General features: G+C 42.1%; 1 protein-coding gene across 3 annotated transcripts in view; it reads left to right on the top strand.

Annotated features, from left to right (window-relative positions):
- Positions 1–16,581, top strand: part of LARP1B (La ribonucleoprotein 1B) — a 104,663-nt gene that overhangs the window by 4,269 nt on the left and 83,813 nt on the right. For all 3 annotated transcript variants that reach the window (XR_012158553.2, XM_073341095.2, XM_073341094.2), the window contains exon 2: positions 12,701–12,762. Coding sequence is in view for 2 of the 3 variants with exons in the window: in XM_073341095.2 (XP_073197196.2) it covers positions 12,701–12,762 (62 nt within the window). In the remaining variant the exon portion in view is untranslated. The remainder of the gene's footprint in view (positions 1–12,700; positions 12,763–16,581) is intronic.

Here is a 16,581-nt window from a genome sequence, read left to right on the forward strand (position 1 = left end):
TTTTTCCTATTTATGTACAGCTTGCAACCTTATAAATATGCCCCCCCCTGCCCTGCACACACACACCCACCCTGCCGGGGATATTGGTTGGCGGCTCCTTCACAGAGCTACGAGCACGGGCATGTACTTGTCGTGTTTCACCCTGTCCCTGATGCCTGTCCCTTCTGTGGCCTGAGGGAGACCCTGGTGCACGTTTATCTGGCGCATGCTAGGTTACAGTCCCTATTCTGGCTCCTTGATCTTTCATTACATTTTTGGCTACACTTCTCTCCCCATCTTCTCATTTATGCACGCCCTATCCGTGGTCACATGAAGTTGTGGGACCTCCTCATCCGCTTCCTTCTGGTGATGGCCAAAATGGCCATCTGAACACCAGGAAGAGGATGTTGGCTGAGGGGGTCCTTTGCGACTGTGGGGCCCATTTCTGGTCCTGCTTCCGTTCACGCATCCGGGTGGAGTTCCTCTGAGCAGCGTCCACTGGCTCCATTGACATCTTCAAGGAGCAGTGGGCACTGTCTGGGGTTCTCTGCTTGGTGTCCCCTTTAGGTTCTCTCTTTTTGACCCTATGACCTTCACACCTGCCCTCGTTTTCTTTTTTGTTGTCTCCTGTAATCGGTTGAGTTCCCGGGCTCAGTGGATCCTCCCCAAAGGCTGGGCAAGGGTCCTTTAGCCGTGGCCAGGCTTATGCCTGCCCACTTACCCTGGAAATTTCAGTTGGACACACTCTTTCTCTCTCTTTCAGGAACCTGTCAGTCACTCAATTTCCTCACTGGCTAAGCAAGTAACAGTACTGGTACAGCACCAAGGAAGCTTCTTACTTTTATTGTGGTAGTGCTCTAGGGCCCTGGTCAGGATTGGGGTACTGTTGAGGTAGATTCTGTAGAAATACAAAAACTTGTTTCCATGAAGTGCTTACTTTCCCATTTAAGATAAGATGCAAAAATAAAATAAGTGAAGAGTAATGTCACTGCCCCTCAAATTAGTGTCATTCTGAGTTGCAGGTTTGGAACAGCTTTTCCAGTGTATAGCTTACTTAATATAGGGAATACCATAGTAACATTTACTTGCAAAAACAATTGTAAAGACTTCCTTGGATGCCACTGTATATTGCTATGTGTAAATCTCACTTCATCCACCATTAAAATATAAGCCCCTTGTAAGATGAAAATCAGCAGTACCATACAGCAGTTTAGGTCAGAAGCTAATTATTTTCCAGTTGCAACTCCTGATGTAACTTTTTTGTAGGCAGAATGTAATTAGCCATATCAAGCTTATTTATTTGAAATTTGTCACTGACGTTAAGAATTAGGGTGAGATGCGAAACAATAGCCATAAGCAATCTGATAAAATATAAAACAGTCTCCCGTCAAAGTAATGATCTGGCCCAACTTGTTTACCTTGTACATCTTGGCCCAAAGTTGTATGGATACGGGTGGTTGAAAAGTTATCTTATCTTTGCAATGATAATTACATCAGAAAGTGAAAAGATGTTGGACCAGATTCAGTTCTGGAAATTAATGGCATCTATTTGTGTCAGGGCTGAATTTGACCCAATACTGAAATAGGAACGCGTTCGGGGAGTGTAGGGAAAATAAATTTGTCTGCTACTACAAGAAAATAAATTCTAAGAAAGCTGAAGTTTTATTTTCAAGTAGGATATTAATCCTGTCATAACAGACAAAAATAATTGTTATATATAATTTCACAGTAAACCATTCTTGTATGATGATCACTTAGGTGTAAAAATTAATTTTTGACTTTCTCATAGCATGTTCTTAATTGGAGTTTGTTTAATGTCTTGGAGGAAAGTCACTTTTAAAAAAAAATTATCCTTTGGAATTATTCACTATAGTGATATTTGGAAAATTCAGGCATCTTAGGCCTTTATCTGCAGTTTGTTCCATATTGGCAGATTCTTGCACTCACCTAGAACCACAGTGAGCTTCTGCTTGACACTAAGTTCTGTCAACACATGAATGGTGCAATAGAAAATAATCTTGAACGTTTTAGTTTAAAATACCCTTTGTTACAGTGTCAGCTATTGCAGTGACTAAAATTGCTTTTCTCTTGCATTATCTAGTTTAATATAGTAATTATGGTAATATAGTTATTGCAATAATTGGTTATTTTGTGTCCAGAAATTTTGGTGATCCATTAGAACACTTAGAAGGGGTAAATCTTTATTCAGCCCTTATAAAATGGTTGCAGTGACTTACTGTTTTCTATTATGGAATTTATTATTTAAAACTACTCCCACTTCATGCTCATAGAAAACCACTAAAACTTTTCAATAGGATATTTCCTCTTTTGTAAATTTGGCATGAAGGATAGAATCCACTGATAACTTCTGTCTGTTCAAAAATTTTGTATAACTGCCTGGGTCACAAATGATTCACTGGCTAATTGTTTGAAAATAGCTTATGAAAGCAGTAAAAACACTTCACAAAGTAACTATATTGAATATCTGTGCTTCTCAAGTGGTTAAAACCTTTTGGCCTTGTGCTTCACAGAGTGCTTGAAGCATAGTTAACTTGGATTATGGCACACTTGATTCTGTTTTATGTTGTATTCTATTTGTCTTGCTGCTGTGCATTTCTGAATAACTCATTTGATTGTTTCTGTAGCAGAACCAGTTCACTGTAACTACTTTTGAATAACTGTGTTCTTAATTATTATAAAGTGGGTTGTGTGTCATGCAAGTGAGCAGTTTATAAAAGTAATTTCTTAAAAGCTATATTGTGCTCGAGCAATCTTGAGTTTTCTGGCTGTGTTTAGTAAATGAGTGTCTAGCAGTCTGATTAGCTTGCACTTGTTCCACTGGTATAACTAATACAAGACGCTTCTTTTGGCATGAACCCTTGAGTTCATTGGGTGTTAGAACAACTTAGCTTTAGTTTATGGTTTTAAACTCCTAAGTTATCGGGGACATAACCGTGACAGTTTCCCAACCTTAAAGGGATTTAAAATATTCCCATTATTTACCTATTCTCAGGACAGGTTTCAGTTTCTCAACATATAGTTGTGTGCTGTTGTTTTTGTTGACTTCTGATTTGGGGCTCTGATACAATAGGCAGGGTGGATAAAAATCGATTGCTCTTAAAATATCAAAAATCTGATTTTTTTAATGTAAATTGGATTTTTGTAATTAAAATTATATACAGGTTTAGTTTTTTGAAAATAAACAGTTGAAAATTAAATTTGAAATGGACAACATATGTTAAAGCCTAAACTCTCTGTAATCTATTAAAATAATTTTTTTAAGTAATTTTAATTAAGTGGTACATGTTTGCTGCCAAGTTTTAAAGGGAGTCAAACCATTAAGCTGTGGAAGTTACTGGCTAAGCACCTAGAACCTGAGTTTGTTGAAGTGCTGAACCAGCATTTGATAACTGTACCCTCTTTTTCAGGTTCAGGGACAATATTTTCTTTTCAACTTTTTCAACTTGTTCAGTGACTAATTCATTCAAAGTTGAGACACAAAAAAACCAAGAAAACTTACGTTCTTCCAGTCTCTGAATAAAAACTGAGGTCACGTCTTCACTGGTGGAAGCGCTTTAATGTGGCTTGTATAGTCACGGCATAGCGCTGGGAGAGAGCTCTTCCAGTGCTATTAAAAAAAAAACAAAAAAAACACCCCCACGAGGGAAGTAGCTACTAGTGCTTGTGCACTGTCTACATTAGCACTTTACAGTGCTGAAACTTGCAGCACTTGGGGGGTTGTTGTCACCTTTCTAGTTCTAACATCTTGAAGGACATGGTGACCAGAAACTATCAGTTCAGTTAATTAACTACATATATATGTAATAGGTTGAATGGCTTATGTGGCAGTGCAGGAAGTGGTAGAGCTGCAGAGGGCTCCCTGTACTGTAGAAGGGTTGGTGACACCTGATCCTTGCAGGTGCAAGATTCAGGGAAGACTGCAATCCTGACAGGGCAGAGTTCCGTCTGGGGGTCTTTCCTCTGCCCCACATCTTTCCCCTGGTGGAGTTGGGTGTCACTGGCCCTGTGCAGTGTAAAGAAGTCCTCTGCAGCCCCACTGTCATGGGAGTGAGTGAGTGCGGGCAGATCAGAGATCCCCTGGCCAGGACTGTGAGGAGGTGGACAGGACCCCCAGCTGTGGGGGAGGCCACTCTGTTGCTGAATGGCTCCTGCCCTCTCCAAATATGAACTCCCTGTTATCCAAATGAAATATCTCTCTCATTCTGTTAGGATAATCAGGAGTATACTGTACAGCTTTTGTTTAATTTTACTCGGTTTTAAAAACAAAACATAGTTTGATAAACTTTTTTCTTATGTATCCATCACTTTTAAGAACGTTACTTAATAAAATTTTTTTGACTGTTTCTGTGCATTTTAATGGAATATGAGTTCTCATCCAAATAGAGCTAGACACAATCACAAATAAAATAAATAAATTAATCAAATAAAAATTGAGACATAAGCTTGGTGAGGTAACATCTTTTATTGGACTCACTGCAGTGGGCATAAGGTCACCTGAAGAAGAGCTCTGTATAGGCTAGCCTGAAAGCTTGTCCCCTCCACCCACTGCAGTTGGTCCAATAAAAGATGTTACCTCATGTATCTTGTCTCTCTCACATCCTGGGACCAGCATGGCTACAAAACTGTAAACAGTAACCAAAAAAGAGAAAACTGAGGCAATAAGAAACATATAATTCACCATTTTATAGCATAATAAAAAAAATGTGTTATGCTCTTAGTTGTCCTCAAGCTGCTTACATTGTAAAACACACTGGGTGACAGTTTTTTGATGTTGACCCTAAGGGCAGTTAGACACTGAAGGACGTAGGTAACTCAAATTATTCAAGTAGTGTGAAGGTTGGGGGGGTCCAAGCTGTTGTAGGCTTGTGGTAGCCCCAGGACATGCTGCAACTTTTACTTGGAAAAGATGCTGAATTAGATGACTGTTCTGCTGTTATTTTCCAGAACGGTAGGGTCTGATTTTAGTCCTTACTTTAATCTTTTTAAAATTCTATGGTCTTGTTAAAATTCTTTTGAAGCATTTTTTGTCACTTTGAAAATTTTTCATCTAAATCTTTATAAAAATCGAATCCACCTTTCTACGAAGATGGGTCGGATAGTGAAATTTAAGATTGACGGTGCAGAGACAATCTTCCATATAATCTACTGAAGTCATTAAAATCTACAATATTGCCTGTGGGCATTAGTCATAGAATTGTCACTTTGTGGCACATTTTGTAGAAATACTATTGGTGTTTGTGGCATATCTTATTTCCTACAGCAAGACAATATTTCACTTAAAGTTCAGAAAATGTTTATGGTTATTTTTATTCAAAGATCAGTAAAGTACGGTATAAAATATAGCTGTGTCAAAACTGAAATTTTCTACATTCCTTCTGTTATTAGGGAATAAAAGTCCCCTTAACACAAATGGAGACAGGAAAAAAACAAACCTGTAGTACCGTCATCTTACCCTCTCCACCCAGTTGGAATAATGTTTTAAAAAAAGCTTCACGCAACCCCTCAAAATAACTTTTTTCACAAACATTGCTTATAGTCTTCTGTGTATTATTGAACAATGTAGCCAACTTTCTGGGCAGAACTTGTATGTACATGTCAGTCATGATTTTCTGATGTTCTCATTCTTTGTGCTCTCCTTGCCCTTGCCTCTCCGTTACTCCATACTATATCTAACTGGAAGTTTCAAAGAGTTGTTTTTCCACCTCAGAAAGTCTCCCTGAAAGAGTCAGTTGCACTAAAAATAACTTTTTTAAAAGCAAGCACTAATTTACTTTGGTATTATTCAGTAAGTAAAGTGCAAGTTTGAAAAGGTCACATGTTGTAGTACTTGTACCCAAGACCATACCTGCCTTCCAAGTGCACGTGAAGGTGCACAGCTTGAGTAAAAACTATACAGTATTGTTGCCACATTCTTTTAAATACTCTAAATCAGAATATTTGTCAAACCAACTCAGTAGGGTTACTAGTATGGATAAACCTAATGAAAGAAGCTGTGCTGAAATTACATTTTTTTTAGCACTAGTGTGCCAGGTGTCCATCAGTGTCAGATGTTCTTACATTGGTAGCAGCAGCTCTTCTCTTCTGGAAGATAACATTTTTTCCATACCTAGTAGCTTTTCTGGCATTCTAGGAGTTTGTCTCATTATCTAGTGACGGGTTTTGTAGTAACCACAAGAGTGAACTTGTTCCTATTCAAATTAATCTACTTGGAGTCCTGTTCAATATCAGCCTTTTTATCAGCAGGTTCTAACAGTTGTTGATTTAGCCAGCCAGCTCTTGCCATACCAGTCCATATCGGCCAAAGTGGTTCTAGCTTTTGTGGGCACCATTAATAAAATGGATTAAATTTTTTAACTGGTTCAGGGTCTGAGACAATTTCTCTTGCTATTCGGAGGGTCCTGTGTGTGTGAGCAGTTGTACCCTATTAAAAATTCCACTAAAATGCTGACACTATAAAACTTTTAACTTAAAAGGGATTTCGTAAAGCCGTGGAAAAATTAAAGGCGACATCTCTCTTGTCATTGCCTATCTTACTGGGTTCAAGCCGGGAAACAAGCCTTCATGAAATTAAAGGTATGCAAAGCCTAAAACTGGTTTCAAAATTTTGGATAGCTTTCAGGACACGTTAGAAGTCTTAAATAAAAGAACATAGGTCTGATCTGGTATGTTAATTCCTGTGTTCCATCTAGTCCTGTATCCTGTCTGCAACAGTGGCCAACACAAGCTGATTCAGAGGAAGGTATAATAAGAAAACCCTCAATGAAGATCTTTAATCAACGTTCAGCTGCAATTAAAAAGGCAAATAAGGTGTCTAGATGCATAAGGAATGGGATGAAGAATACAAGAATTGTCATTATCTAAATCAATGGCCTTTCTCTGAAACCCTTCTGATTCTGTAATATCTTTTTTGAGATGGATGACCAATACTGCACACACTATTCCACATGAGGGCATACCATTGATTTACTGTGTGCTACTGAAATTTATTATTAATCTGTATTTATATACATTAATTTTAAAAAGTGAGGAATTTGTAAATTCTTCTCTCAGAATTTATGGTTTCATGTTTGTGTTGGCTGACTAAAATCCATTTTCCAACTAGCTGTGCTAGGAGTGTGGATCATTGGGGTAGATGTTTGCATGAATGTTTTGCTGAGGCCAGAAGTAGCCTAAAAGACCTGAGTCTTTCATCAATTGTATTGCTTCTAGCTACAGTAATGTAAAGAGATCTGTTCAGAGCTCAATACCAGAGGAAACGATAACTCTAGTAGCATGGAAAAAAATGTGGCTATGGAAACTGATTTGGATAGCCTGGAAATTAGCTGAATTAACTGGAATCTTTGTTTTAATACACTTTTACACTTTTCCCAGTCTTCAAGAAATTAATTGTTGGCTGATTTACTATTGTGTTCCTATTTTAACTTTTTGCTTTAGTTTGGTGGTTCTGAGTAACAGACTGAATTGAATACTTCCCAGTTAAGAGCACTTGCATGCTGCTTGTTTATTAAATAACACCCTCCGTGATGCGCGCCCCTCCCCCCCAGTTTAGAAAGTGAGAGAGGTGGAGAAAGTGGGAGAGAATATTGAATAAAACGTTTTTAGGTAAGCCCTTAATTTTTTAAAAGAATACAATATATATTTGCATTATAAGCCTCCCTCTAAACTGTCATGTAGCTTGATAACACAATTCTTGATGTGTGTTTTAAAAAAAAATCTCCTTAAAGAAAAGGGTTATTTAAAGCTAGATACTGTTTATGGGTAAGGCTCCGTGTTTGTCACGGATTCCGTGACCTCTGTGACTTCTGGAGCAGCCCATGCGGCTGGCCCAGAAGCTGCCTGAGAAGCTTGGGCAGCCCCTGGGCCAGTCGCACTGGCTGCTGTTGGGGCAGTCCCCAGCAGCAGGAATTTGGGGAGAGGGGGTGCTCAGGACTGGGGATTGGGGTGTGGGGCTGTGTTTACCTGGGGGGTCTCCCTGGAAGGGCGACAGGAACTCCCCTCCCTCAGCTCCTAGCTCCAAGTGCTGCCTCCACCCACAAGCACCACCCCCGGAAGGGAGGGATGTGCTTGGTACTTATGAGGCCTGGGAGTACAGTGGGCTTGGTGACTGGGAACCAGCTCCCTGCCTGTCTCACTCCCCACCACACAGAGGAAGTGTAGGGGCTGTGCTGAAGGGCTGGGGCTAGGAGGAGGCCCTTTCAGGCTGGGGTATGGTCTTGGCTGCTATAACCTGGGTCTCTGCCAGTCTTACTCCCCAGGGGACGGAGCCTTGTCTCCTTCTGCTGGACAGATCTGAAGGCCCAGGCTCAGGAACGGACTCTATCCAGCATGAGGTGGGGGCAGTACTCGCAGGGTGCAGCCTTTGGCTCTCCACTTGCAGAGTCCCTGCCAGCTTGCCTGTGCAGAGGAATGTAACTGCCAGTTGGTGAAGTGGGGGAGCAAGACGGGCAGAGAGTCTAGTTCCAGCAGCCAAAAACACCTGCACCCTCGTCCTTCAGCATGGCCCCATCTGTTTCTGCTACAAAAAATTCCCAGGTCCCCCCAAAAGAAGCCAAAATTCTGGTAAACATTAGTAAAACCCACATGTTGGCTTTTTCAAAACCCAGGAATTGTTCTGAGAAAATTGGTAAATGTCAAAAACAAAGGCCTTATAAGTACCCTGTTAATTTCACTGTGGTCTCATCTGAATGAGAACACCCCATAGAAATGAATACAGCCTGAAATAATAGTTCTGAGCCATGTGAGCTGCTCCATCAATTTCAGTGGGCGTTCCCATTCCCTTCTGTGGTGCTTGAGAAACCTATCATGTGCATCAAGCATGCCCATTCTCAACTCCACCCCAGTCTCAATAGTGTGTTCTTGGTTCATACTCTGAGGATGTTTGTTCTCCGATCCCATAGGCTTCCCCAGATGCATCTCAAGTCGGGTAGAGAGAGAGGGGCTCTGACCCTCCTTGAGGGGCCAGGCCTTAGATCCCATGTGGGGCCAGTAAGAGGGGCTCCCCCAGATTCTAGCTCATGGGAGGAAGGAAGTGGGGGGGTCAGACCTGTGTAGATGGGTCACCCCCCACCCGGATCCTGGCACATGCAGGGGGTAGTGAGAAGGGCTAACAGCCAAAGGGGCAAGGTCCTCCAGATCTCAGTTTGTGGGGGTGAGTGGGGTAGAGACACCCCCCAGACTGGCAGTGTCCCCCAGATCCCAGCACATATGGTGGCAGGAAGAGTCAGATACCCCAGAAGAGCAAGGCCCCCCACATCCTAGTTCCTATGGGAGGGTAGGAAGAGGGGATTCTTAGCTCCTAGGGGGCAGGTGGCCCACAGATACTGGCACACACCTGGAGGAGAGGGGCTCAGATCCTGCAAGAAGTGGCATTTCCCGCCTGCCCCCTCCCAACCAACTCCTGGTTGCCCCTGCTCCTGTGGCGCTGGCCCTGCCCCTTTTCTTCACCAGTCTGCCTGCCACTTGCCTCCAATCTCTCTCCCCTACCACCCATCCCAATTTCTCTCTCCTTCCCTTTCTGCAGCTCCAGATTCCTCTCCCCCATTCTCACAAATCTCATTTCTTTCCCAGCAACTATTCACATATATAATTGTTTTCAAAAATATTTTGATTTTATTTCCCCCAAAATAATAACCTGACAGATGGGTTTTTGCAGTGTGGTTACAAACCTTTTCCAGATTTCTGTTCTTGGTGGGATTCAGACTGACACTAGCTGAATTGGTCAGGCTATTTTTCATCTCCTTGAGCTATCCGGTTGATGTGATGCAAACCCTCCTGGCTCCTCTCTCTGAACATGCTTGGTGTAAACTGTTAACTCATGAGCATTAGGCATGAGAGCTAAACTCTTTGGTGAACACTACTGTGAAATGTGCCCTCCTGTCAAGGTTCCTCCCCCACTCTGAACTCTAGGGTACAGATGTGGGGACCTGCATGAAAAACCTCCTAAGCTTATCTTTACCAGCTTGGGTCAAAACTTCCCCAAGGTACAAAATATTCCACCCGTTGTCCTTGGACTGGCCGCTACCACCACCAAACTAATACTGGTTACTGGGGAAGAGCTGTTTGGACGCGTCCTTCCCCCCAAAATACTTCCCAAAACCTTGCACCCCACTTCCTGGACAAGGTTTGGTAAAAAGCCTCACCAATTTGCCTAGGTGACTACAGACCCAGACCCTTGGATCTTAAGAACAATGAACAATCCTCCCAACACTTGCACCCCCCCTTTCCTGGGAAATGTTGGATAAAAAGCCTCACCGATTTGCATAGGTGACCACAGACCCAAACCCTTGGATCTGAGAACAATGAAAAAGCATTCAGTTTTTTTACAAGAAGACTTTTAATAAAAAATAGAAGTAAATAGAAATAAAGAAATCCCCCCTGTAAAATCAGGATGGTAGATATCTTACAGGGTAATTAGATTCAAAAACATAGAGAACCCCTCTAGGCAAAACCTTAAGTTACAAAAAAGATACACAGACAGAAATAGTTATTCTATTCAGCACAATTCTTTTCTCAGCCATTTAAAGAAATCATAATCTAACACATACCTAGCTAGATTACTTACTAAAAGTTCTAAGACTCCATTCCTGGTCTATCTCCGGCAAAGACCCAGCATACAGACAGACACAGACCCTTTGTTTCTCTCCCTCCTCCCAGCTTTTGAAAGTATCTTGTCTCCTCATTGGTCATTTTGGTCAGGTGCCAGCGAGGTTACCTTTAGCTTCTTAACCCTTTACAGGTGAGAGGAGCTTTCCCCTGGCCAGGAGGGATTTCAAAGGGGTTTACCCTTCCCTTTATATTTATGACACCTCCCAAAGGGGAAGTGGGTGCCAAACTTTAGGTGGGAGTAACTCTTGAGCACCTGAGATTTCTGGGCCAGGATCAGAGCCCTAGTTTGATCCCCAGGTCTGGGCAAAAAACGTTGGTAGACTGGATTAACTAATTTTTTTTTTTTTAAACTGTTTGGGGCTGTTCAGGAACCATTTTGTCAAATTACACCAAATTTGGAGTCACTAACCTCCAAGAGGCACACCAAATTTCAAGGCAATCTGAGTAAGCATGCAGATTTTAGAGCACTTAGAATATATCTACAATACAACTGAAAATCCATGGCTGGACCATGCCAGCTGGCTACTGCTGTTTCATTGCAGTGCAGTCTTCTGCAACCTGAGCTCTGGGACTCTCCCACTTTGTGAGGTCCTAAAGCCCAGCTTCGAGCCTGAGCCTGGAAGTCTACATTGAAATGAAGCAGCCCCACAGCCTGAGCCCGAGTCAGCTGGTATAAGCCAGCCATGGGTGTCTAATTGCAGTGTAGACATACCCTTAGAGTCAAGCTTTAAATAGAAAGCTGGTCTGAACTTTAACTAAAGCAGGCTGAGTGGTCTGCTGTAATATCTTTCTGAAAGATGTTCTCTGGGTCAGCCACATATTATTGGACCTTGTGATGTTTTCCTCTATAGTAAGGGGAAATAATTCCCTTCATTACAGGCATTACTGGATGAAACTTTATGGCCCGTGTTATACATGTGATTGATCAGATGGTTGTCAACAGCATATGTCAAAATATACAAAGTAAACAGCCTTAAATCAAACTAAGATCTCAAGGATCATTTTTCTTTCTCTTCCTATCTGAAATTTGACACATGTATGTGTTATGGAGAAATCAACATTCACTGACAAAAATCTAATCCTTCCAAGCCTGGATATAAAGTAGCATTGTTGAATCGGTTTCACTCCTGCTTTTCTCAGCTTTTGTATTTACTTTGCTGACTGACTGTGGCTTGGTTATGAGCAACAATTGTTTTCTGCACAGAATTTTTTTTGCAGTCATCAGTGTTTGAAATTGCCCATTTACACAGAAATACCTAACTTCTGTTTAATACGCAGTTTGTGTGTATCTTTTTTTTTTCCTCATTTTTAATGTTCCGGGCAATGTTCTCTGGTGAAACTAGCATATGAGTTATTAGGGCAAAAAAAAGATTACTAGGGATTTATGAACGTGTAATAATTTCTTTATCTTGTACATTTACACAATTGTAGGTATGAAAGAATTCGATCTTTAAAATATTATAGCTTCTGATAAAATATACCTTGTTTTGCAGATTTGCTAATTTTTTAATCTGCCTTTTTTTAGATTTAGGTCCAGACTTTTAAAGGTAGCACTTAAGTGATCCAAGAGCCTAAATCTTTTTTTTTTTCCCGTCCCCCAGAAGGGGGAAATCCCATAGACTCGAAATCCCTTTTGAAAATAAGATTTAGGCTCCTAAATCAGTTAGGCATTGCAATGCTGAGTGCTGCAATGCCTAAATATCTTTAAAAATCTGGGCCTAAGATCCCAACATTTTATGATGCAGACACTTGTCAAAGATTTTATTTTCATAGTATAATTTACCTAATATTGAAATCCCTCAAATCTGTAGAAACTTATAAATATTTATGAAAATAAAAAGTATAGCTTCCAGTCTAGCACAGCACTTAAACATGTGCTTAACTTTAAGCATATGAGTAGTCTCAGTTATTTAAAAATATACTGACATATATACAGCTTGGCTGTATTGGGGCCAGAGAAAAGAGCTTTAGCATTGTATTAAGGACTAGGGAGCAAAATTTTTGAATATACTCTTCCACATTTGGTTTTTCTACTATGAAAGCATAATCAAAATGTAATTTCTTATCTGGAAATGTTTTTCCTCTTTCCCTTTAGAACGGCCAAGTTCCACTAAAGTTATAAAAGCGGGGAAACCGAAGACCAGGAAACCCAGCAAGGTTTGTATTTGCCAGAAAAGCAGTTTAACCTGTGAATCTCAGGTTTGATTAGATTGAGACCATTTAATACAATCTATTGATTCGAACTAACATTTTAACTGCACTGTTGATATAAGAAATGTAAATTGTCAATAGAAAATTTTTTTTTCTCTTTTATCTGTATAAGTATCTGGTATCCAAGTAAATTTTTAGTCTGGTGGAAAAAATTTTAACATTTTATGATCTCCCTGGATGATGGGTTAATTCAGGTGATAGTTTGGGGGCAGCGGGGGTTCAAAAAAAGGGACATGGTCAAAAATTTAGAAAGATCGGAAGCAGCAAAGAAAGATTTTTGTAAAGGGTATAGGATTATCTGGTATACAAATATAGAGGATACTATGCAGAAACAGTAGTACTCATAAACACACAAGATTCTGATGGGGTGGTAACCTGAGAAGCAAAGCTAGACTGGTCTGTGGTGGTATCTTTTACTCCTGGGGGAATTCTCTGCACCTGTGCATGCGTGGAAAGCAAAGGGAAGCCGTGTGGGGAGGGGAGGCTTGGGATGTCCATGAACGTAGTTGGGGGCAGGCAATGCCCCCCCAAAACAGGCAAGGTGTGGGGCGGGCACACGAGGTCACTTGCCATTGCCTCCCTCAATTTCTGCAAGTGCAGAACTGCCCTGCTGTAGGAGGGTGCTGCTCCACTCTGCAGCAGGATGCCGCCTCCTGGGTCCTAGTGCCAGTTGAGCGCTCTCTGCATGTACAACAGTGAGTGCCCACAGTGTGGCAGGGCAAAGGCAGGGAGAGGCACTGGAGAAGGAAAGGGGTGGGATGAGGGAGTGAGGAGAGAGGGATGGGGCAGGGGACAATTGGGAGAGATGAGGAGGGAATAGGGAAATCGGGAGGGGGGAGCGGGGGCCTGGCATGCAGCAACCCTTCAACAGCAATTGCAGCTGGAGCTCCCCGTTAAGCAGACCCTTTGAACCCCTACTCTGAGCCCCCCGCACCTAGACTCCCACCCTACCAAGCCTCATTCTCTCAGCACCTGGACCTCTCCACTAAGTTCCCCACACCCAGACCCTCCTGATGAGCCCTAGACCCTACACCCCCTGCTGAACTCTAGCCACTTTCACCTGGATCCCACTGCAGCGTCCCATTGCCCCTGCAACCCCCCAGCGAGCCCCTGTGCATCCACATCCCCCACTGAGCTGCCTGCACCCAGATTGCCCCGCACAGACCCCTCTTTCTCCAAGCCTGGATCCCCCCACACTAAGCCCCTCCACACTTAAACTCAGCCCAGCAGAATCTGTCTACCCACATCTGGTGTGCCTGGTGCAGAGAGGCAGGGCCGGCCCTTGCACAGTGTCAGGGTTGGGTGCAGCCTCCCCGCCAAGTCCCTGTCCCAGGGAAGAGGGGGTGCTGTAGGGTGATCTCCCGACCACTGCCACGTTGGAGCTTTTACATTTATTTATTGACAAAACTTGCAGAATTATAAAATATTGTAAGTTTTTGGCACAGAATTCTCTCAGGAGTAATCTTTGGAGCCTGATGATTAGTGTTGTCTTATATTTCTTTTGTTGTTTTTTAATATGGAGATATACCTATCTCATAGAACTGGAAGGGACCTTGAAAGATCGAGTCCAGTCCCCTGCCTTCACAGGCAGGACCAAGTGCCATCCCTTATTTTTGCCCCAGATCCCTAAATGGCCCCGTCAAGGATTGAACTCACAACCCCGGGTTTAGCAGGCCAATGCTCAAACCACTGAGCTATTCTACCCCTGCACCCCCCATTTTATAGTAAGAATAAAATCAATTTGTATATTATGTTGTGTATATATAACATTTCAGATTTCTGATGTCTGATTTCTAAGAGGTAGATTGCGTATCTGACTCCAAGTGTGCAAACTAATTTTAAATATGAAGTAGCAGTTATGTTTGTAATCTAATGTTGGAGAAGAATTTTCAATGGTTTTAAAATATTTTTGACTAAAAAGGTCATTGAATTTTATTTAGGGTCAATTATATTTCATCTTTATAATGAGATGATTCTGAATTCAAAATAATGTCTGGTGATGTTGACCTTAGGAGCAACGACAGATTGGTTCCAATGAAAAATTTTCTACATTTTAAATGTTTCTTGTTTTTCAAAAAAAAGCTATTGTCGGCTGTTTTAGCATCAAATGCTTTTTTTTAATTGAAAGCCTAAGATTCTTAAATTTTATGAGTTCTTCTTTGAATGATTGCATGTGTCCATTGTAGGTGTTGCATGGCTCATGCAGCTGTGCAGAGTGTTTTCCCTAGCAGTACCTGAAGGGATGGCTACGCATGCACCCTGGTTTCTCTCCTGCCCCCCCCCCCTTCCTTCAGTTCCTTTTAACTGTCTGGTTGGTGGCTGGAGCATGTTACTGTGCTTTGGTACAGTCCCTCATTCCTCTGTGAACACACACAGGTTCTATATAGTTATAATTCTTAACTAGTAGTACTCATTTTTTTGTCCATTTGGACCTTTGTTTCTTTATTTTAATTTATTTGCTTAAAGTCAGTAGGCTTCTCCAAGCTTCGGTTGGTACTGGGGGAGCCTATCCCAGGGCCCCTGGCTTTATGCCTTGCTCCCAGTGTCAAAAGCCAATGGCTCATTAGTAACCCCCAATCTCACTGTTCCACATTAGAGACAGGCGTCTGATCTCCTGCAGCTACAAATCAAGAACAAGGAAGTGCCTTATATATATTTTCACAGAGGCCACTCTTCACATGACTCAGTTGGTGCAGGGGAGCTCATTGACCACTCCTTCGCAAGTGCTTCTCCAACCTTGCTAACTGACATAGACCAAAGGAGATCTCCTTCACCAGAGCCATCCTCCAGCAAGCCTACGCACTTGGAGCATTCTTCTTACCTGAAGCCAAAAAAGAAGACTGCACTGACTTCTTCAAAGTCCTTGGTGCAGGACTCCTCTACAGCAGAAGTAAGCCACTCTGGTACCAAAGGTTGCCAACTTTGTTTCATAGGTCCCTGGTACCGTCTCACAGTGACTGTCGTAAGACTGAGCTGTTGACTCTGGTACCCATATGGGGGCCATTGAGGCAGGCTACTTTATTGGTGACTACATGAATCTGGCACTTCTGCTTACTGTGGATCAACTGTCTATCTTAATGTCAACAAAACTGAAGCTACATAGTTACAAAGGTGCCTCTCAGTGTTTGCATCACCACTTATTTATGGTGAAGGCCATTTACTGGTATTATTGCATGCAGCGCAGACTTTTACCAGCATTGGTGTCTGTTATGGCACCCTTTCTCTGAGGACCAGTACCATCTTCCTTAGTTTCTTCTGTGATGACATCTAGGCCTATGGTACCTGCTCCACCTCTGTGCTCAATACTGAAAGTCAGGAAGCTGCTGCTGTGGTACCACAGTCTCAGCATAGATCTCAGGCCTGGTCCCTTGTCTTTTCCCAGAACTGCACTGATCTAACTTCAACGTATTCCTACCCATTGGAATCCAGAGTATGTTCCTATGCCTCCCATTACAGACAGTCCAATTCATCCTCCAGAAAACACTCAAAAAGAGCAGATTGAAGAATTGGGTGGCCTGGTCTTGACACAGTTTGATTCTCCTACCGTAGCAGTGTCCTCATTGGCCTTTCTCTGCATCAAGATTGTCATCCCTGCTTCCTCAATGAGAAAGGAGAGGCTTCCCTGCCTAGTATCAATAGACCAGCGATTGTTAATACAGAATAGCGTACAGACACTATACGAAAGGCCATTCCTCAACCTCCGTTGGATTTACCTTCTTCTTTGGCTGTGCAGGACTTGCCTCAAGAGGGATCTGATGAGGTTCT

This window comes from Lepidochelys kempii, chromosome 4 (genome assembly GCF_965140285.1).
Source record: "Lepidochelys kempii isolate rLepKem1 chromosome 4, rLepKem1.hap1, whole genome shotgun sequence".
NCBI classification, from domain to species: Eukaryota; Metazoa; Chordata; order Testudines; family Cheloniidae; genus Lepidochelys; species Lepidochelys kempii.